At 40.7% G+C, this 25,656-nt stretch overlaps 1 protein-coding gene across 1 annotated transcript; it reads right to left on the reverse strand.

The window, feature by feature from the left end:
* Positions 1 to 356: 356 nt before the first annotated feature.
* NMD3 (NMD3 ribosome export adaptor) lies at positions 357 to 25,614 on the reverse strand. The gene is made up of 16 exons (XM_006123433.4): positions 25,428 to 25,614; positions 25,129 to 25,190; positions 24,320 to 24,454; positions 22,713 to 22,809; positions 21,072 to 21,152; positions 20,330 to 20,458; positions 16,190 to 16,280; positions 15,890 to 15,968; positions 15,437 to 15,533; positions 13,379 to 13,496; positions 11,618 to 11,763; positions 10,692 to 10,804; positions 9,528 to 9,600; positions 8,014 to 8,120; positions 4,497 to 4,567; positions 357 to 3,043 (listed from the first exon to the last, which is right to left on the reverse strand). The coding sequence occupies exons 2-16, from the start codon at positions 25,170 to 25,172 to the stop codon at positions 2,910 to 2,912; spliced, it is 1,515 nt and encodes a 504-aa protein (XP_006123495.1). The 5' UTR covers positions 25,173 to 25,190; positions 25,428 to 25,614; the 3' UTR covers positions 357 to 2,909.
* Between the last annotated feature and the right edge of the window lie 42 nt (positions 25,615 to 25,656).

Raw genomic sequence — 25,656 nt, forward strand, 5'->3', positions numbered from 1 at the left:
AAATTTGGTATTTGTAGCTAATCATGAAGTATGACTTTATTGTGCACAAAAACTCACTCTTCAAAATATTTAGTAGATACTAGAAGTGAACTACTGAGCTGGAATAAAGTATATAAAACTTAAATGTTCAACATTTCAGAGGGGTTTTTTACTGCTACTTGATGTAGTGAAAACTTTTACAAGTTCCTGGGACTGGATGCAGAACAGCTCAATGTAACACAAATACTCAATGATAAGCAACCATATCTAAGAACAGCAGTTATACACAATGCCAAATCCGCTACGTAAAAAGACCTGCCAAATCTGCAGGTTTTCTGTACAAATGAGAATACTGAGCCACGGGGTCTTTTTTTAAAAAATAAAGTTACAAAATTATGAAGAATCATCCAGGCCAATTGAGCCTAATTCCATTTGAATCAAAACATGACTCCCATTGACCTCAAGAAAATTGATTTGAGCCCTTATGGTATGTCTACACTGTACAGTAAGTAGCCTGTGGGACTTGTGTTTGTAGACCTGGTGTTTTGCAAGCCTACACTTGTGCATCCATGTTGCATTAGAAACCCATACCTTTGAACTGTGTTGATGTGCCCGTACTATGTGACAGATGTGACAGGCTGTTGGTGGAAGCATATCTGCCAGAGTACCTAGTACCTATGTTTGATACAAACACTCTTGTACTTGGTTCAAGGGGATTTTTGAATTTGGCCATGCTATATGAATTATGTGGAAGTGGAGCCAGCTGCTATATCCAACTAAGTCATTTTTGAATTTGTACAATTCCAGCAGCCAAAGTTGTCAAAATGGAGCCTAGCCTGGTGGAAGAACTTCTCCAGCTCACTTGGTGAGTCCTGCCTCAGAGCGTCTGACACACACTGGTGGATGCTTTTGTGGCAATATTTGAACTGTTGAAAGCACCTTTCAGAGGGGGCCACAGCATGACAGCTATGACTCCCCAGGATGCTGCTCATGTCTCTTGCCATAGCTGTGTATTCCCTTTATGTAGATCAGCACTACTGGAGCAGGGCTACAAGCAGAGACTGGGCTCACAAGGACCTGGATCTCTAGCAGTGCTCTATAACCTTGTTACATAAAGAAGCAGCCCTACAAGCATGCATAAGGGAGACTGTGTTGAGTCAGATGGTCACAGTAGTCATCTGATATGGGTCTGTTGCCAACCAATTTGGAGTTGGCAAGACAAGGCTGGAGATCATTGTGGGAGGTTTGTAGTGTACCTAAAGTGGTTGGTATTGCAACAATTCCTGAAATAAGTGCTGGCTTTCAGAGAAAACTGAGCCAGGGCTCATGTGCCCAATAGTCTGCCCTCTATAAGGAGCACTAGTACATAATTGGCTGGGGTACTACATCATTATGCAACCCTGGCCAACCATAAAAGCAGATTCGTGGACAAGAACATGGGATGCAGTGGCGGAATGCATGCCAGGGTTTCACAGAGATCAGAACTTTACCTTTATTGACAAGCTCAGACATTATTCTTCCCTGAGTGACACTGTATAAATGGAGTTATTGTTCTCATGTTATTCTAGTGGACCAATGCTCACCCTGTACTGCCATGGCTAGCACTATACATTTATTCTGGTGGGCACAAAAGGTCACACGTCAATTTTTCTATTATTTTCCCCAGAGATTTTTCTAAAGAGTGAGTCATAGTCTCAGTGTAGAGGGGAGGCCTGAGAGCTGGGGGTTTGAAGAACTAGGCAGTGCAGGGTAGATTTTGTTGCAGCACCACTTGCGTTCGCCCTGACCACTTCCCTCTTGTGGCAAGGGTGAGAAGGTCTTAACACCAAATAGGGGGCTGAGCCCAGCCCTGGGGGAAGTGCTACTGGAGCAGTCTTATGCTCCACTATGCATCCCCAGCCTCCCCTTTGCTTGAGGTGTGGTTAGTAATAGGACTGTGGATGATTGGTGCCCCCTCTCTGAGAAAAGAGGGAATTAAAAAAAAAAAAAAGTAAGACTAATTTGCTGCATTGTTTGTGTTTATCCTTTCTAGTCAATAAAATTATACATCTGTTAAACATGAAAGCTCTCATGCAATTCAGTAAAACTTCTTTTCCACCAACCCTTCTGCAATAAAACAAAAACTGAAGAATGTCAATATTTAAGTCTGCTACCCCAAAATTACATATCTTGACAGTGCTCCCTTTGGAGTGAAAACTTAAGCTATTATTGTCAGCTGTTATTTAATTGTTTTAACATATTGAATTACTAAGAGGTTCAGAATTCTAATGATTTCAAATGTATATTGGACATTTATTCATGTTAAATGTACGCACTGATATTGGCAATTAGAATAGTGCAGTATATCCTGCAATGAGTAAGGGTGGCAAGCATTGCGAGTGAGAGGGCTCTACAGGCATACACTTGTATATTAGAGGAACAACCTGTGTACTTGTATTTATCAGAAATATTGTTTGTAGTACAAATTTATTCAACATCTTTTACTCAAGAACCTCAATGTACTTTTCAAGCATATCTAGCCTAATAACTCCTGTGAAGAAGATAAATGACTTTTACAGGAGAGAAAGCTACAGAACATCTGACAGTCAAGAACAGAACCCTTTGCTCTTGACTCATCTTGCATCTTAACTTCAAAACAATCCTGTGGATTCACCTGATGCTTGCATTCACATTGCAGAAGTTAGAGAGAAAGCAGCATGAGAATATCAAGAATATGCAGGTCTTACATTGTGACATTCATCGTGAGTTTTAATTTTACCGATTCTGATCCCCATCAGCAGTTTTGTGTAACACAATCTTATTTATGGGTAAAATAGGTTTTTATGCATAGCCTTCCATATTCATGAGACTACATGAATAGCTACAATTAGTTTAACAGTTCACATGAGTTATACTCTCGAGAAACTGAGTGCATTAACTAATGCATATCCTTATTCTGTCATCATATCAGAACCTTCCCCCCCAGTTGCATCCTGGGATATGTGGAGATCCTCTAACATGTCAGTCAGACTGATTCGTGGAGCATCTTCATCATCTGTGTCACTCTCCACTGGAATTTTTGAATCTATGGAATTAAAGAAAAACCTAATAAGGAAACATCTCCAAGAAATGTCATTCCTTAAAGCTATTACATCACTACGTGTGTCACTTTCATGCAGGCTTCTGCATTACAGAATACTAGAACTCGAAGGGACCTTGAAAAATCATCAAGTCCAGTCCCCTGCCCTCATAGCAGGAACAAGCATCATCCTCCCTAGGTAATTGATTCCAGTGTTTAACCACCCTGAATTTTTTCCTAATGTCCAACCTAAACCTCCTTTGCTGCAATTTAAGCCCACTGCTTCTTGTCCCATTGTCAGAGGCCAAGGAGAACAATTTTTCTCCTTCCTCCGTGTAACACCCTTTTAGATCCTTGAAAACTGGTATCATGTCCCCTCTGTCTTCTCTTTTCTAAATTAAACAAGCCCAATTCTTTGTCTTCCTTCATAGCTCATGTTTCCTAGACTTTAAATCATTTTTATTGCTCTTCTCAGGACCTTCTCAAATTTCTCTACATTTCTTGAAATGTGGTACCCAGAACTGGACACACTACTCCAGCTGAGGCCTAATCAGTGCAGAGTAGATCAAAAGAATGATCTCTCATGTCTTGCTCACAACAGTGTCACACTGATAAATATTTAGCTTGTGATCCACTATGACCCCTAGATCCCTTTCTGTAGTACTCTTTCCTAGACAACTGCTTCCCATTCTGTGAAGTACTTTGCATTTGTTCTTATTAAACTTTATCCTATTTGCTTCAAACCATTTCTCTAGTTTGTCCGGATTTTGAATTATGACCCTATCCTCCAAAACAGTTGCAACTTCTCCCAGCTTGGTGGTATCTGCAAACTTAATAAGCATATCCTCTGCCAATATGTAAATTATTGTTGGGATTGGTTCTGTTCCAAATCTTCAACATACCTCTGTGGAATCCCACTTGTTATGCCCTTCCGCCCTGGAGAGCGCTCTCATTTGTCTCTGTATTCAGTCCACTAATGAACAGTTTCCCAGGATGATCCTCTTCAACCTTTTTGATTCTGTTAGGAGCCGATGAATCCACAGCCCGGGCTGTTTGGCACTACACCAAGGCTGTGGATTTGTGGGGTCCTACTAGAATCAAAATGGTTGAAGCAGATGATCCTGGGAAATGGTTCATTGGTGGACTAAATAGAGACCAATGAGAAAGCTCTCATGGCTGTATTTGGCAAATATGGGTGCATTATAGACCAAACCTTCTCACAATAGAGTTCCCCCTCCCAAATTAGACTTCCAATCCTACTTTCACTGCAGATACAAACATGAACACACAGTAATCAAAGACTGAAAAATATCTACTGATGTTATAACTAAGTAATATGCATTCTTTTAAGTGTGTATCACTTTACCCTGAGCATTCAAATCCTTCTCAATTACCAGAAGCTAAACTAAAATTCGAGTCACAAGTGTTGTGTGTGGTTACACTGTTGAGGAAGATTTACCTTTATAAATATTGACATTTTTTCTAATAGCCTCGTCTTCTTCAAGATCTTCAAGGAAGTCCTGGTACTGCCTAAAAAGCAACACACTCAGCTGAATACATTACCCCATCTCTTTTCCTTTAAACTTATGCAAACGCTGGAGTCTGGCAGGCTAACAGCCCCATGGAATCTAAACTCAGTCATGCCAGGTAACTAGTTAGGACCATTCTGATAGGTCAAACACTACTACAGGCTAAACTCTCATAGGAATGGAGGAGAGAGACACTCTCAGATAATTCCTGACATTAATAAGTACTCTTTTTTCATTATACACTGAGAATACTTACACTTTATAAAAGCTGCAGCTATGTGCTTCAAACACATATTACATATTAAAAAATTTGCTTATATTTCTATAGGTTCTGTGATAATCAGTGCACAAATAGCAGAGTCCTAGCTCCATCCCTCATATCCCAAGATACCTGAATACGTTAAAGACAAACAACTTTAGGATTGGGGAAGAAGGGTAGGTGTAACTCTGGCTATGTCTAGACTACATTCCTCTTTCGAAAGAGGAATGTAAATGAGGCAAATCGAAAGGGCAAATGAAGTGCAGATTTAAATATCGCACATTTCATTTGCATATTTGTGGCCGAGCGCTTTTTCAAAAAAGGTTTTTTTTTTTTTTGAAAATGCAGCCTAGACAGTTATTTGACCCTCCCCCCCTTTTCGAAAGAACCCATACTCCTGAAAAAATGAGGTGTACTGGTTTTCGAAAAAGGGTCCCCCCCCCCGAAAGGGCCACGTCTATACTATGCTTTCACTTTCGAAAAAGTGCTCAGACACAAATATGCAAATGAAGCATGGAATATTTAAATCTGCGCTTCATTTGCACTTTCAATTTGCCTCATTTACATTCCTCTTTCAACAGAGGAATGTAGTTTAGCCATGCCCTCACTGACCACAACCTTGCTACTTGCATGGATTTAAGGCACTTATTTATTTCTTGGGCATGCGGTCAGCAATTCAGTAACTGCTCTACATCTCACTTCTTTGCTCCCCTCAAGGCCCGGAAAGCATCGTGCATGAAGAAATGATTACAGAATTTGCTTCCTTAGACACAAGCTCTTGTAACATCCCCTTTTTGTGTAGCCTATAGGGCTAACCTGCTTGCTTATATATATAATTTATTATTTCCTGTGGTTTTAATGATGTTTATTATAATAAAGTTATAGTAGATTTATATTGGCAATGTGGATGTAAAACAATGGACTTATAGGCCATACCCTGTGACCTTTCATCCAGATAGCAAAATCAATGCACATATATTCAAGGCCTTTCACCTAGATCAGGGGTGTCCAAACTTTTTTCAAAGAGGGCCAGATTTGATGAAGTGAACATGCGTGAGGGCCGACCATTTTGCCTGACATTCTTTGAACCATTAAAATTAAATGCAAATTAACTATTTCATGCAAAGTTTATTGCAAACGGCATACTTTTCATTTCGTCACATGGATGACAAATCTAAACAGGTGTTAAATCACTCTGCCTTTCATATCTGAAGGCCAGATGAAAAAAAAATCCAGGAAGCTGAAATATATGTTAGGAACATTGTAAAGTACATTACATATTATTGGTAATAAAGGTTGTTTGTCAACTTTTAAGTTAAAAAAATATGAACAGGAACATAACACCAAGTATACATGTTGTGTCCAAATATATTTATAACTGATTTAGACCAACTGACATTAACTGAGATTTTACAATGTATTCATCTCAATACATATGGATTCGTTGGGGGCCAAAAAAGATAGATATTGCCAAATTACCTGTGGGGCCGTATTAAACCAGAACACGGGCCGCAATTGGCCCGCGGGCCGGACTTTGGACATGCCTGACCTAGATAAAGCAACCTTCAATTGCATCGGGGCTTCCATGAATACCCTCAAATGTAGCAGGTACATCATTGCTTGGAAAAACCTGAAATAACTGGTTAAGATCGGACTGAATAATGGGTAGGACAGAAACAACAAATATGATAACTACAAAAGGACCACTGGTAATGAATTGACATATATGAGAAGTTGAGATCAATGACATCCTAACTTATAGGAAAAAGACACTTTACCATTAATAAGGGGAAGAAACATAAGCAAGGAGAAAAGGAAATGTCCCCTACTCAATATGTATCAAATGTAACATACTATAAAAGTGCATCTCCCAGCCTAGAGGCAGTACAGACTGGATCTCCCTGGTCTGGCATCCTCGGGACCTGACTGGTCCCAGATCAGAGATTTTATCTATACCCCTGCCCTGCTGGCTCCAACTGCTGCCCTGCCCCCCAAGCAGGCTTCCCTGCCTCCTCCCCCCTGCCCGTAGCCCAACTGAGCTGCACACCCAGCTTCCTGGCTCCACCACTCCCACAGCACTGGGACGCTCTCATCCTAGAACATCTGTGGTCCTGCCACACCACGGAGGTTGCCAGACCAGAGAGCTCTGGTTTATAGAGGTGGAACCGTAGAAGACATCCTTGCGAGGTTGTCAGAATGATGGCCACTAGTGATTATGGGGAATGCAAAGGTGATGAGGAAGACGACGACTAATGCCTCAGGTTGCTCTAGAAGGAATGGCGTGAGTATTATGGAACGGAAACATAGATGTGCAGTCTCTATCTTGTGAAGCTGTGGTGTTTGTGACTGTGCTAAGTGTAATATTAAACTATATTTGTAAATATATAAGAGTTCCTAGAGTGTAAGTGTTGTAACTGTGTACATCAGGATTCCCAATCATAGAATAATTAAAATACTGAGCCTGATTCTGGGACAAAGGACCTGTCAACCGTAAAGGCAGTAACAGGAAATTCCTAAGTAATCTAAGATTGAGCAGCATTTATAAGTCACTCTTTGTGTAATGTATAGTTATAGTACGTCACTATTATTCAGTAGCTTTTACATCCAATTTAACTCTAATATTTTGCTTCCATTTTCCAGTCATTTATGTTAGTCAGCTGTCATAATTTACAGTTGAACATACCAATGACAAATACTTTTTCTGCCTTGCAGATATCTCTTCAGACAACTTAATGTATAATTGGTTGCCCCACAGACAGGTGGTCAGTGACCCTACTCAAATCATTCCAGCTTTTATTTTTAAGTCTTTGAAGTCACTGTTTATACTGTGTAACTCTGTCCTTTAGTAATGGCTGTCAAAGAGGGATGAGATTTCACTCTAAGCATTCAGAGCTAAATTGTGCCTTTGCAGTAGGGAGCAGGGAAGAACGCCGGGAGACCAGACCTGATCAACTATCCTAATACAGTGAGCATGCACTCTCCTAATGCAGTGCCACTTGTACCTGCCTGTGTTGAAAAAGGAGAGGAGTGGTGGGTGACTCCACTTACTCTGGATACCCTGGAGCTCTGCTAATTGGTACTGAATCTAGTTCATGCTCAGAAGAGATTAAGAAATGCTACCATTACTAGACCCTACACAAAGGGTTCAAGGGGAGGAGTGAGGAAAACGTTATTGAGCAGAAACCAACCTTTCATCATCTGTATCCATGCCTTCTCTGTCCCTTTCCAGTGCTTTCAGTTTCCAGTTCCTGCGACGCTGTCGTTTAGTACGGTCATAACTCTTCTTTATTAACACCTACACAAAAGATACCATGTTAGACAAGCTTTCTGTAAAACAGGGACATTCTTTAAAAATATTTGGAGTCTGAATTTATGTCTATGATATGAACTGAAGTAATATGTGATTCACTAGATCAGCGATAGGCAAACTAGGCTAGTGAGTGGGCTTCATGAGGGGCCCGGCCCTTCTTCATCTCAGTGGGCCACAAGATGATTTCCCAGGATAGAGTAGTTTTGCTAACAGTGTTTGCGTACTTAGACTGTGTGGATTTGCCCACTGAACCATAGCAGGCCTTTGAGTGGATGAAGAGGGAGTGCACAGCTCTCACAGTCAATGCTGAGTGCAATCAACATCATCTCACTTCGTACCCTTGATTTACATGTGTGTCACTTTAGTAATACCAATATGAAAAAACCAACATGGACAGAAACCAGCAGAATCTGGCCACACTTATGCATAAGAAATGGTAAACAAAATGTCTTACGGGCTGCTGCCCACCATTGCATTAGATGAACATGATGATCCTGTGTGACCTTAAAGCCTGCGGATCTTTGAACCATGGAATTATATTGTTATGAATTCTACAAGATAATAATTGGTCACAAGAAAGCAGTACCTCATCTGTGAATATAGGACTGAGTCAGTTCTCACAATATAAAAATAGCGCTTGTCATACTAACGACTCTGAGTCCATTCCTAGCTTCATGTGTACAGGAAGAACAGTACAGTGTTTTCATAGCACAGATAGGTCACAAATTTCAGGGAAGGAAATGGATCTTACAGACTCAAAACAAGAAGGGACAATTGTGATCATCTAATTTGACCTCCTGCATAACAGGCCACAGAACCTTCCTGAACTAATTCCTGTTTGTTCTAGGGCATGTGTTTTAAGGATTTAAGCGACTAATCAGCTACCCAGTAAGCTTAGGGCTTATCGGATAGTTAAGTCACTACTCAACTTAGTTGTTTCCCCCCCTGCTTGCTGCCTCTGTATCAGCAAGCTGGAACTCAACTGTCTGGGCGTGTACCTGGTCCCAGACTACTGCACCTCTGCTTTTTAAATGTAGTAAGAGCCTAGTGGTTCCTACTACATTTAAAAAGTGGAGCATAGTGAACTCCTCTTATTGACAAATCGAGCAGTCAATGGAAGTTCCAACGACTACTTGATTAGCCACCTAACTGCTATTTAACATTCTTAATGTGTTGACTTGATTTCATTCTGATACACATCAGGGAAAATGTAAACAGCTAGAATATAATTTCTGAAACTGGAATTTGACTAGGATGCTTGTGCTAATACTTCCATTTCCCCATATTTTTAGGTGAGGCCTACAACATACATTTCATAGATCATACCATCTCATCTTTAATAAAGCACAGGAAACAAACTTCCCTACAAGAATGGAGACTCCAGGATCTTACCACATCAGGAACATTTTGTGGGTTCATCTTATTTGCAAATTCGTCATTGAGGTTACAATTGGCCAAGTCAAATCTGAAAGGAATATTTTAAAACACACACTTAATAACACGAGTACTTAACCTTTCATGTTTTATACTTCCAAGACGACACACAGTGTAATTACAATTTTATAGTTCATACAAAGATACAATACTTTCAGAAAGACATGATACACAACAGGGAAGAAAATCCATGCTACTAGGCATCCTCATTAAACAAGTTAAACTCGTCACATTCTAAGATACATCATTTATATACTCTCCCAGTATCCATTAACTGATCAAGTACATTACATGCTATCAAGCTACAGAGCAAAGCCTTCAACCTGTTCTGCTGTTTCCATCTCTTCCTGACTTCTCACACACTCCAATATGACTTGTTCAAAGACCAAGTCACTACCTTGACATTTTAAATCCCTGCCAAGCCTCTCCACATCCAAGCAGTCCATGTATGTCAGATGTGCACTCTACACACTCACTGGAATGACTGACCGCTAGCTGAATGACCCCATTCCAATCTGACTTTTGTCCCTCTATATCATTGAATATACACTTCAGTTAGTCTATAAGGTGCCACAGGACTCCTCGCCGCTTTTGCAGATTCAGACTAACACGGCTACCCCTCTGATACTTTATACCATTGAGATGTTTCTCATTGAGGTAACCAAAGACACCTTCCTGACCATAGCCAAAGGCCTTTTCTCCACCCTTATTTTTAATACCACAATTTAAGTTCACCATTCTGTAGGTAAAACATGAACCTGAGTCAAATCCAGAGCAACTTCCAACAGATGTGCTAGCTCTTCAGTGCAAACCGTGTGTGAGTGTGAGTGAGAGAGAGAAAACGAATTAGATTAATTTCCAAACATGCACAGGCAGCAGGAGCGAGTCCAAAGGTGCAATTTTTCAAATGTTTGGTTAAGATGGACATGTCAAAAATAGAAAAACCTCTCTTCCTAATAACCCTAAACCTTTTCCTACAATGACAAAATTACAAGATCTGTTCTGTCCCGCATACTCTGCAACTATGGGGTCACTGTTTCAGGAAGTTGAGATTTTACTAACCTGTAGAATCTGTTTCCGGCCATCAAACACTGATTGAAAATATCAAATAGCAATACAAACCCCAAGACGAGGTCTCCAGGATTTAGAAGGTGCCCCAAATGAGTGCGACAGAAATACTGATGATCTGTATTCATCTCAGAGGTTTTCTGTACCCAGGCTTCAGCAAGAGTGTGCTTGAGAAATGGAAAAACATTTTTGTAATGAAATACAGATGGCTTTATTTGCTTATGCTACATTGCACAGAAGTGTTTTAATTGTGCATTTCACATTGCATCACAAATACTGGATTTTTCTGTATCCATTTTCTCCTCCTTAATGATTGCTTTTTTTTAAAACTGAGGATAAACCCACCCACCCGATTTTTTTTCACAGCCCCCATATAGCTTTCCTCCTATAAATACGATTACAAGGGTTGTTTTCACTAATGTATGTACCAAAGAGGGTTTCTGGACTAAGCTAATATTGTTTGGTAAGGAAATACAACTACTTTGACCAGCAAAGCAACAGTTAGACATTATTACATAGAAGTCTCTAAATAGCACAGACGAGTCAAGCCACATTCTTGTGTTACTAAGAAAGAACTGCTACAAGATCTGTAAAAACTAGTAAGAGGGGTGAGTGGACTTCTGACTTGTCCCTAGTACTAATTTGACCCAGGAATTCAGGTGGTATATTTGTGAAGATTGTTCAAATTCAGTTAATTTAGTTTTAAATGCTGGACTGAAAAAAATTGTGCCTAAGAGTAAAAAGTTTATAACAAAATCAAATTTTAACTTCACCTGAAACAGAATTATTTTTGAAAAGGGAATTCAAGTGAAGTGTATGCAATTCCAATAGAAATGATAGATTGCACCTTCCTGTTCACCAGCTAACAGCCAGAAATATTTGGAAAAATGCAACTTGCTTTGTAAAATGGAGTGAGACAAAACAGAATTCCAGACAAGGAACCAGGTTTCAAAAATTTTAAATAAGGCAAATAAACTTACTTTTTTTGATTTCATTCCTGCACCTGCACCTAGTTTTCCTGCTTGGACTCTGGTGATATCTATTACAATGAACTCCTCCAACTGCTTTGGATGGAACAAACTATTGAAAGGGTGACGCCAGTAAGTGTTTCCATCAATGTCAGCAACTGAAAGAGCAAATACAGACATTCATGCGCAAAGGAAAACTGCTTTCAGACTCAACATACAAAATATGTATTACTAAGTCACACAACAAGACAACTGCCAAATGATCAGTGATTTTACATTTCAGCAGAGTAGATGCATTGAGGCCAGGTGTACATTATAAACTTCTGCTGGTGTAGGATTATCAAAATCAGGGTGCAACCTGATTGACAAGAGTCCTTAGTATAAATTAAATTACTCCGGCAATACTGTGCTTTTGCCACTATCATTTATTGTTAGGAGAGGAAGCGAAAATTGAAATATGAAAAGGAAAGACTCTGAATTTTGTTGGTATAAGCTGCATTCACAAGAGAAATGCTTTGCTGGTAAAATATTCTGATGTTGCTATTTCCACAAAGTGCTCCTAGTGCGGACCTGAGTCACAAGTTACACAGCACTCTATAGCTCCTTAATTTTAAAGGAATATCCCTATGATTTAAAAAAACAACAAAAAAAAACCCCACCTAAGGCCTTAAATCTAAGTTTTTCCAGCATATCACTTTTAACTGACACACCTGTAATGGCAATAACCCTAATGTAGACAGTTTGTTCTGATATAAGCTAAACCCACAAAAAGCACTTTTTTGTCAATATAAGCTTCAATTTAATTATCAAGTGTAGTAAGATAAAGGCTTAAAATAAAAGCCTATGTAGCACAGGCCTGGTTTGAGGCCTAGCTAACAATGGACAAAACATGGCTAACAAAGCAAAGTTAAGCTGTGAGCACGAGGCGGGCCCCTGCTCACAGAACTTGGCATGAACAGGGCTGAGAGTGCAAAATGCTAATTGGTAATAGGCCAAGGTGTAGAACAGTAATTGGTACTGATCATAAATGGAAAGCACATGGTACTACCAGCTCATTTAAAAAAGACCTCGGTACATACTCCTGATACAGACCCACGTTCAGGAAAGGGTCTAAAATGACAGCATGACAGACAGATGATCTAATCATTCCTCGAGGTACAGGGCAATAGGTGGTATCTAAGTAGCATCAAAGGGTGGCAACCTGACAACATCAACAGTGATGTATAAGTTGTTAGTACCTGTATTTAAAGTGGCCTTTATATAATCTAAGGGGCAGTGGAAATTTCCCACTGAGTCATTAGGGGGTACATCTGCATAGTGGTTCAGTAGAATCCACTGATAACTATTGCTATACTTTGCTTAATAATATATCTGACCGGCCACCTTAGATCCTTATCTGGTTTGTGGTCTTCAGGGGCTCTCTGGGGTCTGCTGTGGAGACTAAGTGCACAAGTCGACACAGCACACGTCACTGAGCACACATTCACAAGCAGCCTTCTGGTTATCATCATCAGTGGAGTCAGAGACCTGTGAGGACATCTCAGCAGTAAATCCTGACTGCCTCCTAACTAACTGCATCAGGGATGGCTCGGAGATCTAAAACAGTAAACAAGCCTTATATGACACTGCAAAATAACAAAAGTAGAGAATTCAGGGGCCAAGAGATTAATTACTTAGTTTGCCGATAACGTGTTTGGCAGCGAGAAGACTGATTTAGTCTTTAAAAGTTAATGTCTGAAGCATAAGATATTGTGTATCAGGAAAACAACTTACTCTGCAGAGTATTGGGATCAAGGAGGTGAATGGTACTTGTTACTCTGATGCATACACAAATCTGGTGCATGTTCCCAAGGCTCTGTGCCAGTTTTGGAGACAGACATACAACATTGTCCTGTGTACCAAGAGACAAAATTGCATACATTTTCTTGTTTTTAATATTCAGATTTTTAACAGAGTACTAAAACTTTTTTAAAACAAGTCCTTAAATTAAGTTTGAGAATAAAACCACTATCACCATTCAATATAGATGCTACAAAAAAAAACCAACTTGGGGGATGAAAACGTCTACAATAGGGTGTGGTAGATAATGGAGTTTCTTATGTTCCCATGGAGGGCACTTGGTAAGAGCTTTTTTAGTTACAGTGCAGAACCACTTTCTCAACCTTCAGTTGAATGTCTATCAGCATAGTGTACCTTGCATGATTCCCCTACTTAGAAAGTTTTGAATAATTCTGTACACTTGAGGAAAGATGAGGTTATACCATATTCTGTTTTTGAAGTTTCTCGAAAGATCATTCTTTACTTTTTCAGAGATTAACATTAATTATTCTCAGGGTGTAAAGTACAGATAAGAAGTCAGTAGTCTAGATCTGTGTCTCTTAAATTAGCAAAAATGCTCAAAAGATAAAGATGTTTTACACTATTTAACTATAGTATATATTGAGCAGGGCTCAAACTTGTGAGAAGCAATATTTTTTCTTCACTATTTAAATGACTAGGCTATAAACAGTGAAAATATTTTCAGGTAAGCTGTCTAAAATACAGGTTCTCTCTCCCTCTTTTAACATAAATATTGTAGTAGTGCCCAAAGGCCCTAATCAAAATCTCATTTAAGCCCCACTGTGCTAGGCTCAGTATAAAACACATAAAGACAGTATTTCAGCCCTGAAAAACTTTTCATACTTGGATGCAGTTATATTTTTTAATTGCCCAGAATTTTGTGTTTTGTATATATTTTGCTTCTCCTGCTACTGTAAAACTGGGACTGAGAGAAACCCACATGACATCCTAATACCCACTATCATAGCTAACAATTATCTTCATTTGGGTCAAGCAAACTTTCAATATGGAAGAAGTGCAAATGAATACATAGTGCACGGGTATATGTGGAGTGTAGTGGAATATGCATTTATGACAAAACACTTATGAGTGCAAGTGAGAGCTAACTATACCAGAATGGTCTCTATAGCCAGCAAAACACATTTCACATGTTAAACAATACAAAACATAGGTGGTATTCTGATGGTAAATATGTTTCAGTGATATGAGCCAAAAACTCATTTTGGAAGATCTTTGGATGTAATTCTTAAGCCATCATCTCTCTCAAACACTTCACAGAATTGTGCACCAAACTTTTTAGTCAAGTTTCATGGGATGAACTCTGGCATATAAACTTTGAGGTCAATTGGTTTTTTTTTTATGTAACTTTATGGTTGCACTGCACATTGGGCTAACAATTAGTATGGATTTCAGGCAGAGTATGGGAAACAAGCAGTCTCTCCTTTCCAAAATGATTGTGAGCACACTTTTTAAAATACTCTCCAGTTAATTAAGTGCTTGTTGAGTACTTTGTTCCATAGGAAAGTGTTTATCTTAAAAGAGCCCATTTAAAAAAATCCTGCCTCATCAAAATTAGGAATGTTAACTATTAGGTATTTGTGTAAATGCGTAACTGCTAAAATTTCAAGCGGTTAGAGTGTACACGTGGGGGGGGGGCAGGCTGGAGCTGGTTTTTGTCTGCCATCTCCCGCTGCCTCTGATAAAGAGGCTGTGCAGGAGGCTCCACAGGAGTAGATATGCGCAGGGAGCTGGTTTGAAAGTCGCTTCCCAAGTGTACCAGCTCCCATTTACCCCCCTCTATCAGAGGCAGCAGTGGGGAGGTGGGGGGGAGGGGCAAAATCAGTGGGATTAACCCAGGCTTATTGGTTAATCATGAAGTAGACTGCACACTGACATCTCTAATCACAATCTTCATAAAAAAATTACTAGTGAACTACAGCCATAGTAATTTGGTAATATTGTATCCCTTATTTTTTAAAAGAGGAAAGCTACCTTGCATATTGGAACAATCTCCACTGAAAAAGTGCTTTTGTAATTGTAGGCATTGCTATGAATATCATGAGAAATCAAACGCTGGGATGATTTTGATCTGAAAAACATAAATAAAACTTTAAAGGAGCAAAATGAAGCATAAGAAATAAACAGATTTAATTATCTTCTGTATCTGAATAAAATATCGTTAAGTAGAAAAAGATCTGCAAAGATATGGTTTTATATCATAAGAACAATAGAAATAATATGGGATACAGGACAATAGACAAAAGAGTTCATTCCATGATGTCTCAGCTGAGGAAAAAACTGGGAACTTATGTGGGATGAGTCTTTTGTAATTACTACAGAGAACTGCTGGTTCTGCACTTTGCATATGGATAAAGGATCATTACAGTAATTTTCAAACAGCTCCTGAGAATATGAATTAGAATATGATAAATTATGGCAAAATACCTGGAAGGAACTGTACACTGGAGAAAGTCTACCATCTTCTGGGCGTGTTGCTTTGACCCATAATAGAAATCCAGGCCATCTTAAAGAAAATACAGCTACATGAAGATACCTATTTAAAGTACAATATATTGGTTTTCACTGAAAAACAAAGGGCTATATTATTCAAAATTAGGTATCCAAGTAAGCATTGAGCACAAAAACAGAATGCTAGTACTATTTTTTTCAGGCTTGACAAAGCCTTCCAATTCCGATTCCTTCAGTCATTTTCTATAAAGATTATTGGTAAGATGCTTCACTTACCATGAATCTCTTTGATCCGAAGAGTATTTTGATGAAGCTTGTGCTTTAAAATCAATTGTTCCAAGTAGTAGAAAGTCTTTTTGTGCAGAGTCTAAAATTAAAAAGTCAAATACAGATTAGATTATGAAAATTTAACAATCTTCAAGTCATCTGCAAAAGAAAATCAGTATTATTATCCCAAAATTACAGGCAGGGAAACTGATTAAGCTTAAGCAAAATGCAGGACAATGTAGCACTTTAAAGACTAACAAGATGGTTTATTAGATGATGAGCTTTTGTGGGCCAGACCCACTTCCTCAGATCAAATAGTGGAAGAAAGTAGTCACAACCATATATACCAAAGGATACAATTAAAAAAATGAACAAATATGAAAAGGACAAATCACATTGCAGAACAGAAGGGGGATGCGGGGGGGGGGGGGGGGGGGGGAGGAAGGAAGGTAAGTGTCTGTGAATTGATGATATTAAAGGTAGGGAGAGTGGGATGTTTGTGAGTTAATGGTATTACAGGTGATAATTGGGGTAACTGTCTTGGTAATGGGTGAGATAGTTCAAATTCTTGTTAAGTCCTTGTTGGCAAGTGTCGAATTTTAACATGAATGACAGTTCAGAGGATTCCCTTTCAAGTGCAGATGTAAAAGGTCTTTGTAGCAGAATGCAGGTGGCTAAGTCATTTAGAGAGTGTCCTTTCTGGTTAAAGTGGCAAGAAACTGTTTTCTCTTTGTGATCTTGTCTGATATCTGTTTTGTGGGCATTAATCCTTTGGCGAAGTGTCTGAGATGTTTGTCCAATGTACATAGCAGACGGACACTTTCGGCACATGATAGCATAGATTATATTTCTGGATGCGCAGGAATATGTGTTCTTGATCTTATAACTCACTTGGTTAGGTCCAATAATGGTATCAGCAGAATGAATATGTGGACAAAGCTGGCAACGGGGTTTGTTGCAAGGGAAGGTACCAGGGTTGGTATTAGTGTGGTATGTCCTGATTAAGCTTAGACACTGAACAAAGTATTTATCATTACTACAAGAGAACTACTGAAAATACACCATACATATATGTAAGAGTGCAGGCAACTGTTCTATTTATGTTTCCTCTGTTTCTTTTAAACTGCTCTCTTATTTACTCTTATTTCTTGCTTCTGTAATATTCATAAAAAAACAAAACAGATCCTAAATAAGAAGAAATAATTATCCTGATTCAAATTATGGGTGTGAATGGTTAACCAGTTATCCTTGCCCTTTACAGGGGAGGCTTACTGGTTCTGGTTAATGGTAGGGACTGGAGCAGCTGCTCGTCTGCCGTGGGCAGGGAACTGCTCCAGCCCTGCGGTGCCCTCCACAAGAAGGGCCTGCTTTGATCATTTGGCAGAGGCAGCCCCTGTCCGTGGTGGGCTCAGCACGCCCCTTCGCGCCCTCCCCCCCCGACTCCTTGTCAAACACTGCATAGCTTGTATGTCTACTACACTGTAGCTGGGAGGGTGCCTGTCAGACGGATAGACATAAATGCTACCATGTGAATAGGTATTGGCTACCTGGCTGAATACAAGACAGGCATTTCCTACCCTCTTCTCTCCAGATACGTACTCGAGTGACAGGATTATACTCATGACAAAATATTTACACTGCTATTAATTAGCATGCTAGCCTGAGTGGAGCTAGTGCGTGTCTACACCTAGGTTAGAAAGTTGAGTTCCAACCTCAGCGTAGACATACCCATTAGTGTCCAAGTGGCAGAGTGACTGAAGCTGGCTGTTGGTAAAAGCAAAATATTGGGGGTAAAAAACAAAAAAAGTGAAATAATCACAAATGTAGTTAATAAGTCTTAGCAATTTTTCTAGTATGTACGTGTCCTATACATTATTTTCAAGAAGGAAAAAAAAATCTGAAAACGTTTATTAAAAATTATATCAGGTCCCAATTTAATGAAACATTTTCTATTCTTACAAGATTTTAAACTGTTTACATAAAGCAAAGAAAAATCCTCTACAGAAGCATTATATATTGGTAGGACTTGGCAAGACAGCATCAATTATATATTTGTATGTTTAGAAGATCACCTTTGTAACCAAGATAGCTAGAAATAAATGTTTTTTAATTAAGAATTAATGGCTCTCCACAAGACAACTGAGTTGCAGTGAAGTTTAAGAAAAGCAAAAAAGAAGAATGCATGACAACCTGTAACAGAAAAAAACCCCTGCCTTTACAATGAAATCAGCTAATTTTAGCAGGAGGCAGGAGAATAAGAAAAATATTTCAATATTACTATATTATAGATGGCGCTAGAAGCACCTATTATTAAGGCTGCCCATCGCTTCCCATTGTAAGATCTTGTTTTTAGCTGCTTGCTGATCTTTACTGCTTAGTCTGAACCCTCCTTGCCAAGAACCTGTCTTTGGCTGGTTTTTTTTTTTTTTTTTTAATGTTTTTAATTTTAGCGAAAAAGGTTAAGTCATTTCAAAAACTGACAAGGAAAAAAAAAAAACCATAGTTCTGTAACAGTAAAGAAACTCTGGTGATCTTTTCTTTGAAAAGATGTGGTGGCACCTCACTTTAGAGCATATGGTATTTTTTAGACAGAATTTAGGAAATTCTGGTATTTCCTAAATGATGTCTTGAAGTTGCAATTTTCAGAATGATCCTTAAACATATTGTGTGTGCAATAAGCTATATATGCATGGAATTAATGGCTCATGTTCACTTAAAGTTCTGATGCTCACCCTTTTAGGCCAGCAAACATCCCTTCTCAAGGCCAGGTGAGCTGGAAATTAGGGATGTCAATGTGTGGACAACTACATAATTAACCAATAAGCCTGGGCTCATCTACACACATTCCCTCCCTCCCCACCCCCTTGCTGCCTTTGTATCAGAGGCAACAGCGGGAAACAGGAACGGGAGCAAGCTTTTAAACTGGCTCCCCACAAGCACCACATCCACCTTCCCACCCCACTGGCGCTGCTGCCTCCAATAGCCGGCTTTTAAGCCATCTCTCAACGCATGCCAGCTCTACAGTGCTGTCCTCCCCACTCCCCGTACTGCTGCTTCTATCAGAGGCAGCAGCACATGGGGAAGAGGGGAGGCTGCCATAGAGCAGTCTCTGTCCATGGTTGGCCTGAGCTCCCCGTGAACAGAGTCTACTCCGACATCCCACAGAGCAGCCTCTATCCACAGCGAGCTTTCTCCCACAGCAGACAAAGACTGCTCCGTAGCAGCAGTCCCTATCCGTGGGCAGATCTGACCTCCCCACTAACAGGGGCTGCTGCCTCTGTGTCAAAGGCAGCAGTGCAGGGCAGGGCAGCTGCCGGTCTGCACGGGAAGCCAGTTTTTAAACCGGCTCCCATTGCCATCTCATGATGCTGCCTGTGATAGAAAGGCAGTAGCATGGAATGGCAGGGGGCTCCTAGGAGTGGAGCTAGGAGCACACTGGCTGCCGGCCCCACCCCCAGGGACTATTGAATAGTCATGTAACTGCTAAAATTTGATGCGTTTACAAAACTATTCTATTACATAGTACCTAATATCACTACTGGAAACAGAGGAGCAGTTTTCTGCCTCCTTTCCTTATGGGAGTGTCATTTCTGTGTGCTTCTATATGCTTCTTCTATAGTCCCCAGCCCTCCATCCAAACACGTCAACACTGCATATTGCCTGGCATGTGACTATTTAAGTCAATGATATAGATCAAGAAATGTGTTTAGCTATATATGATACCCCTTTCCCAGCTATTGATATTGGCTTGTGGTTCACTGGAAAGCAAAGGCTTAAGTATTTTGTAGAAGAGGAGATTAAGAGTTCCTAACACCGACTGCTTTGTTTAAAAAAACCAAAAAAAAAAAAAAAAAAAAAAAACAGACCACCACCAAGAGGGGGTACAAACCAGCATAAAGAGGCCAGTGAAGCATCTGCAGTTACTTTAATGTGACTAGAACATCTATGGGCTATTAATGTTCATGACTCAGAGAACACACTGGCTGGGGCAAGGGAAAGATTTCTAGCTTATTTTTGTAGACTGTAATATTCCTGAATTGGCAAGCTGCATTGTGAGAAGTTTAGTCTCCAAAAGAAGGCATTCAATATTGATCATCTGACAAGCTACTGAACTAAACAGACACTGAAAAACATTAGTCTTGTTTTTACCTTTTGTCTGACTTGAACCACTGCTTTCCAGAAATCTTTAGCTTCAACTCTATGACAGTCATCACACATTTGTGGCTGAACAACATACTCCACCACAAACACTTGTTGAAGGATTGCTCCATTCATCACCTGAAAAATCAAATGTAAATTTAAGATCAAATCAAATTTCTTTCTTCTGGCTGAAGATGTTGCCATTTTATCGTTTATACCACTGATGCAAAAATTCAACCAAAATTAGCTATATTATACTCCAAAGTAACTAGTATAGCAAGATCAACCATAATAGTCATTGTTATGCTATACATGGAGGTTGGCAGTACTATCCATGGAAAATAAATGTCATAGTTTTACATAGAGTTCAATTTTCTAAATAATTACTCAGAAAATGAAGAGACATACATATTTTAATGTGTTTAAAATAAATCAACTTCTGAACAAGTAGGCAGTTTTTTTTACAGTTGACTCTGTCATGAACTTCTCTGACTGCATGTGATTATTTTTCCTCCCTGAAGACAAGAAAGTAAAATGCCTTCCTCAGGCCATTATTAATATCGTTCCATTTGTGGAACAGTGTAGGTAGAGTGAAATCAGCGTCTTCTTCCAAGATAAGCCAATACCTCTGGAGAGAGCTTCGCATACACCAGCTAAGAGAGAATTTCCTTTCTGTACAAAGCTACTCTATGTGTCTCCTAAAACTAAGTTTAGAAAAGAACCTACAGGAAGCGCAATGGATCTCAATTACCTCTTTTTGTACAGTGAGCTTTATTTTAAGTCTCCTGGAATGGGGTTCAGTCCAAACAAAGCCTGCTTCAATCAGTCGCACCTGTCAATAGAGACAAACATAGAAGTTGCATCATTATTCTGGAGTTGATAACTTTCCACACTCTAACATGCATGTTTAAAAGTTTCAGAAAGGTAGCCAAGTTTGCTGTTTTTTCTGTTACAGACTAATAGTCTGGTAGCACTTTGAAGACTAACAAAACATGTAGATGGTAGCATGCAGTTTTGTGGGCTGTGCCCACGAAAGCTCATGATACCATCTACATGTTTTATTAGTCTTCAAAGTGCTACCAGACTATTTGTTGTTTTTTAAGTTTATGCATGTTTAAAGCATACAAGCTTAACCATTAAGAACACAACCATCAGGTAATGAGTTACACAGTATATCATCAGCCTTTGAGAACTGGAAGACTCCTAAGATACATGTTTAACTATGTAACAAACAATCAATATTATACATCTTCACATAACTACACTGAAAAGATTCCATCTGCCTAAAACCATGGAAACAAAAGTTCTATTACAGCCATTTGTGCTTTAACTGCAAGTTTTCACAAACTGCCAATTACTTAAAAAACAATGAAAAAAGTCTTACTGAAATTATTTAACTAAAGTAAATAAAATGGAGTTTAAAAAACAAGTGGTATATTTCCTAATTCATATTGTGATGTGATGGCACAAGACATGGGGAGAACAATAATTTTTGCAGGAGGTCTACTCCACAAATGTTGGTAAATCATCATGGGTTGCACATTTTTACTATATTAATGGAGGGGATGCAGGGTCTAGGATGGAGTTTGGATGCAGGAGGAGCTCCAGGCTCCTGCAGTGTTAGGGTGCAGGAGAGAGTGAGGGGTGTGGACTTTGGGAGAAAGTTTAGATGCAGAAAAGGTGTGGGAGGGGGCAGGAGGTGCAGAATCTGGCTGGGAGGCACTTAACACAAGTTGCTCCTGGGCCATAGTGTAGCACGGTGCTCAGGCAGATAACTTGCCTGCCATGGTTCCAGATGTTTAGGGGAAGGGTACAGAGGGTCTCCGTGTACAGCACTGCACCTGCAAGCACTACCTTCCCCCACCCCCCAGTTTCCAGCCACTGGGAGTGTGAAGATGAGGGGAAGAGGGGGAAGCTCACAGAGCTACTTTGAAAGCCTGTCAGGGCAGTGCACAGACATGCCAGGAGCAGTCAGTTGCTTCTGTAAGTGGTGTGGAGCCACGGCAGGCAGACAACCTGAGCGCTTGCTGCCCTGTGGTCTGAACAGAAATGTTTGACAAGCTAGATCTAACACTAACATGGCTGTCAAATATATCTGTTTGGTTCAATAACAGAATTTCATTTTGCTAACTAAATGCTTTCTTTTAGGGACGTGTTGTTTGCCAGTTCTAGCTAGTCAAAGTCAGTCTCCAAACTCTGGGTAAAATCCTCACCTCACTGAAGTCGATGGAAGACACTGACTTCGACGAGGTCAAGATTTCACACTCCATTTTTAACATAAATGAAATGATAGAGGGCAGAGGTAAATGTGATTATCTAGAATAATCTGAAGTCTGTAGAGTTGGTCAATGAGATCTTACTTTAAACAGTGCAAATGCAATCTGTGACTTACCTTACTAAGTGATGCTTTGATTTTTTTAAGACACAAGGTAAGAAGTTCTCTCGATTCTAAGGCACACTGCACCCAAGTTGCTGGAGGCTGAAGATATCTGAGATGACAGAAAACTTTCAACTATTTAAATTATTCAAATATCGGTGTTTATTTCAAACATTATTAGGTCTTGTAAAACAAAATGTTTACCATAAACCCAAAACTGGTGCTTCCATAATGAAACATTAAGATCCATATACTTCAGAGGTACAGTTTTGAAATTTTCCCTTTAGAAACTACTTAAGCAACCTACTTTTTTTCTACATATGGTTCCACATCACCCCATCAGTAATATTTTAATTGAGCAAAAGAAAAATAAAATAAAATATTATTTTAAAGAAAAGAAATGGCAAAGAAGGCCATTTCAGACATTTGCAGTCTATGAGTATAAATTTTGGCATTTCCAACCATTGCTAATGTAGTCCCCTTACTAAAGGTGCCTGACTTTTTTCCTGGGAGGCTGCTGTGTGCCACAATCTAGCTTTAGGGACTACAATTCCCAGGAGCCCTTGAGGAAACCAGTAAGGAAGTTTTGTCTGAGGCTCTCCATGTAGAAAGAGGGTCGCAGCAGTCTGGTGGCTCTCCATTTTGGGACAAAAGGAGCCAGGCTTCTGTGGAGGAACTGTTATGTTGCAGCCACAGACTGGAACTGAGAGCCTTTGGGACTTGGATCTAGCAGGCTGCTTCTGGGGCAGATGATTGCCCTAGAGGGGAGAGACTCTGGCTGTGCCTGTGGCTCAGAAGGACTACACTACAACCAGCACACAGAAGGATGCTGTAAGTAAATGGGCTCTTTGGGAAAGTGCTGCCTGGGGCAGACCTCAGAGATATAGACTAACTCTGGGTCCAAAGAGAGACAGAGTGGCCAGCCCAGTGAACCAGAGCTGCTGGCATTTGGTGGAACCTGCTCCAGTGGAAGAGGAAGTTTGCAGCTGGCTGCATAGCTTGGACTAACACACTCACACACACAACCTACAGAGAACCTCCACTACAGCTGCAGATCTTCAAGTGTGCCCATGCAAGCAAGTGTCTGACTCGGAGTCCAGAGGAGTGTACACTCTGGGGTGGGGTAAATGGTGGCAGTGCAAATGCCAGCTAGATAAGTTCCTATTACTTCTGTGTACTTTAACTGATATTATTCACTGTTAATCTGTTAAACCCTGTTTCTTTAAGTTGTTGAGTAAAGGTGTGTTCATTTTAATTAGATGTATATTATTTATAATTGTCCTGGAGTCAGATCCAGATTATTGCTGGAATAATTTTATTCCTGGAGGCTCCCAACGCACACCATTAAGTGTGTACAGAGCCAGCCAGGTGAAAGCACTGCCATTGTATATGCAGCAAGGGGGTGGATAGGGTTTCCCCAACTAAACAACATCACCACTGGGGTAATAAGGATCTTCTTTTATGTTAAAGCCATCAGGCACCCAAGCACACCTGTGAGTGTGACCTTTTCCCGAGTAATCTGGAGAGGAAAAAGGGGGTTACACTTTTATTAATGAAAATATCATGAATTCAACATTCTAGTAACATATTGGCTTAAAACTTATAGTAAAATTGTACTATACCTCTCACACTGTTTGCAGAAGTGAACAGTGACTTGTTTGGGGATTCCTTCTGTGATATCCACCTGCTTTCGTAAACATGCCACGCACATGTTCGCAGGATTTGGTAGGATTGGAATACCACACTGACAGCACAGGCTTGAGTAAATAAAGCAGAATTAATAAATAAAAATGGGCAATGAACTTGGAGGACTGAGAGATATAAAGGCAAAGAAAAATATTGGGATAGGAGAGAGGCCTACTGCCAGCCTGAACATTGCAAAGCATTCTGTCACTGTGCACTTAGTGTGGAAATGAAGACCCACATCCCTCCAGGGTGTGAAGTGACCAAAGGCCAAGCCATCTTTAGCCCATCAGAAGGTGAGGGCTGTAATGGCTGTGCTGGGAAAGGATTCCCGACTCAGTGGCCCTTCTCCACAGAGTATCTCAGCAGGGATTTTCAGAGAGGTTCGAGTTTAAATTTACTGCTCTCCCCACCCAGCTATGGATTCCAAGGATCTGCCCAGGGCCTCACCGGAGATCTGCAACACAACTAAGAGTCACGTGGCACCTGAAAGACAAAGATTTATTTGGGCATGAAGTGGGTTTCGTGTACCTAGGCGGGTTTGTGCAGGTGAAAGCTGATGCCCAAATAAAACTGTTAATCTTTAAGGTGCCACTGGACCCTCCTTTTGGCGGATACGCACTGACAGGGCTGCAATTCTGAGACTTGTCAAGGGCCTTGTGGGCGGTTCGGTCCAGTCCTACTCGAGCCCTTCATTCCTCTCGGCCCCACCCATCCCCCGGCTCAGCGCCAGGCCCGTGTCACTTACATGTTCCCCTGACTGGGGGCCACCGGCTCCTTCATGTACTCCATGTCCGGCCCACGCGGCTCCTAGGAAGGCGGAGAGGAGGGTGAGCTCGAGGCGCCCTGGCGCAGGGCAGCGAGGGCCGCGCGCACGGGCAGGACCCCTGAGCAGGCCTGAAAGGACTCTGGGCCCGGGCACCCACGCGGAGACACGTGTCGGGCCGAGTCACTTCCGATCCATCCCCGCGCGGCCCCACCCCGCGTCGGGCCGATCCCTTCCCCGCGTCCTGTCCCACGCGCGCCGCCGCGAGCCCCGTCACTGACCTGCGCTCACGAGATCGCGCACGCTTCGCTAGCCACCCTGGCTTCCAGTCCCGGCTACCTCAGCTTCAACTTCCGGAAGGAACCCCAGTCCCGCGAGAACTGGATGGAAGCGAGATCGCGCTGACCTTGCCTCGCGGTTTCTCAGCCAATCTGCGGCCGCGGAATCTGTCGTTACGACTCAGCGCGAGATTCCCTCGCAGGCTCCGCCCCGGCTCTGTGGGATGTGGCT

Source organism: Pelodiscus sinensis, chromosome 10 (genome assembly GCF_049634645.1).
Source record: "Pelodiscus sinensis isolate JC-2024 chromosome 10, ASM4963464v1, whole genome shotgun sequence".
Taxonomy (NCBI): Eukaryota; Metazoa; Chordata; order Testudines; family Trionychidae; genus Pelodiscus; species Pelodiscus sinensis.

What these genes read in the sequence shown, in the direction of transcription:
- NMD3 (XM_006123433.4), bottom strand. Translation starts at nt 25,172, where the DNA reads ATGGAGTACATGAAGGAGCCGGTGGCCCCCAGTCAGGGGAACAT. An exon ending in AGATTGTTCCAATATGCAAG is followed by an intron (nt 13,497 to 15,436) that starts GTAGCTTTCCTC and finishes CTTGGTACACAG; the next exon opens with GACAATGTTGTATGTCTGTC. An exon ending in ATGGATACAGATGATGAAAG is followed by an intron (nt 4,568 to 8,013) that starts GTTGGTTTCTGC and finishes GTTGCTTTTTAG; the next exon opens with GCAGTACCAGGACTTCCTTG.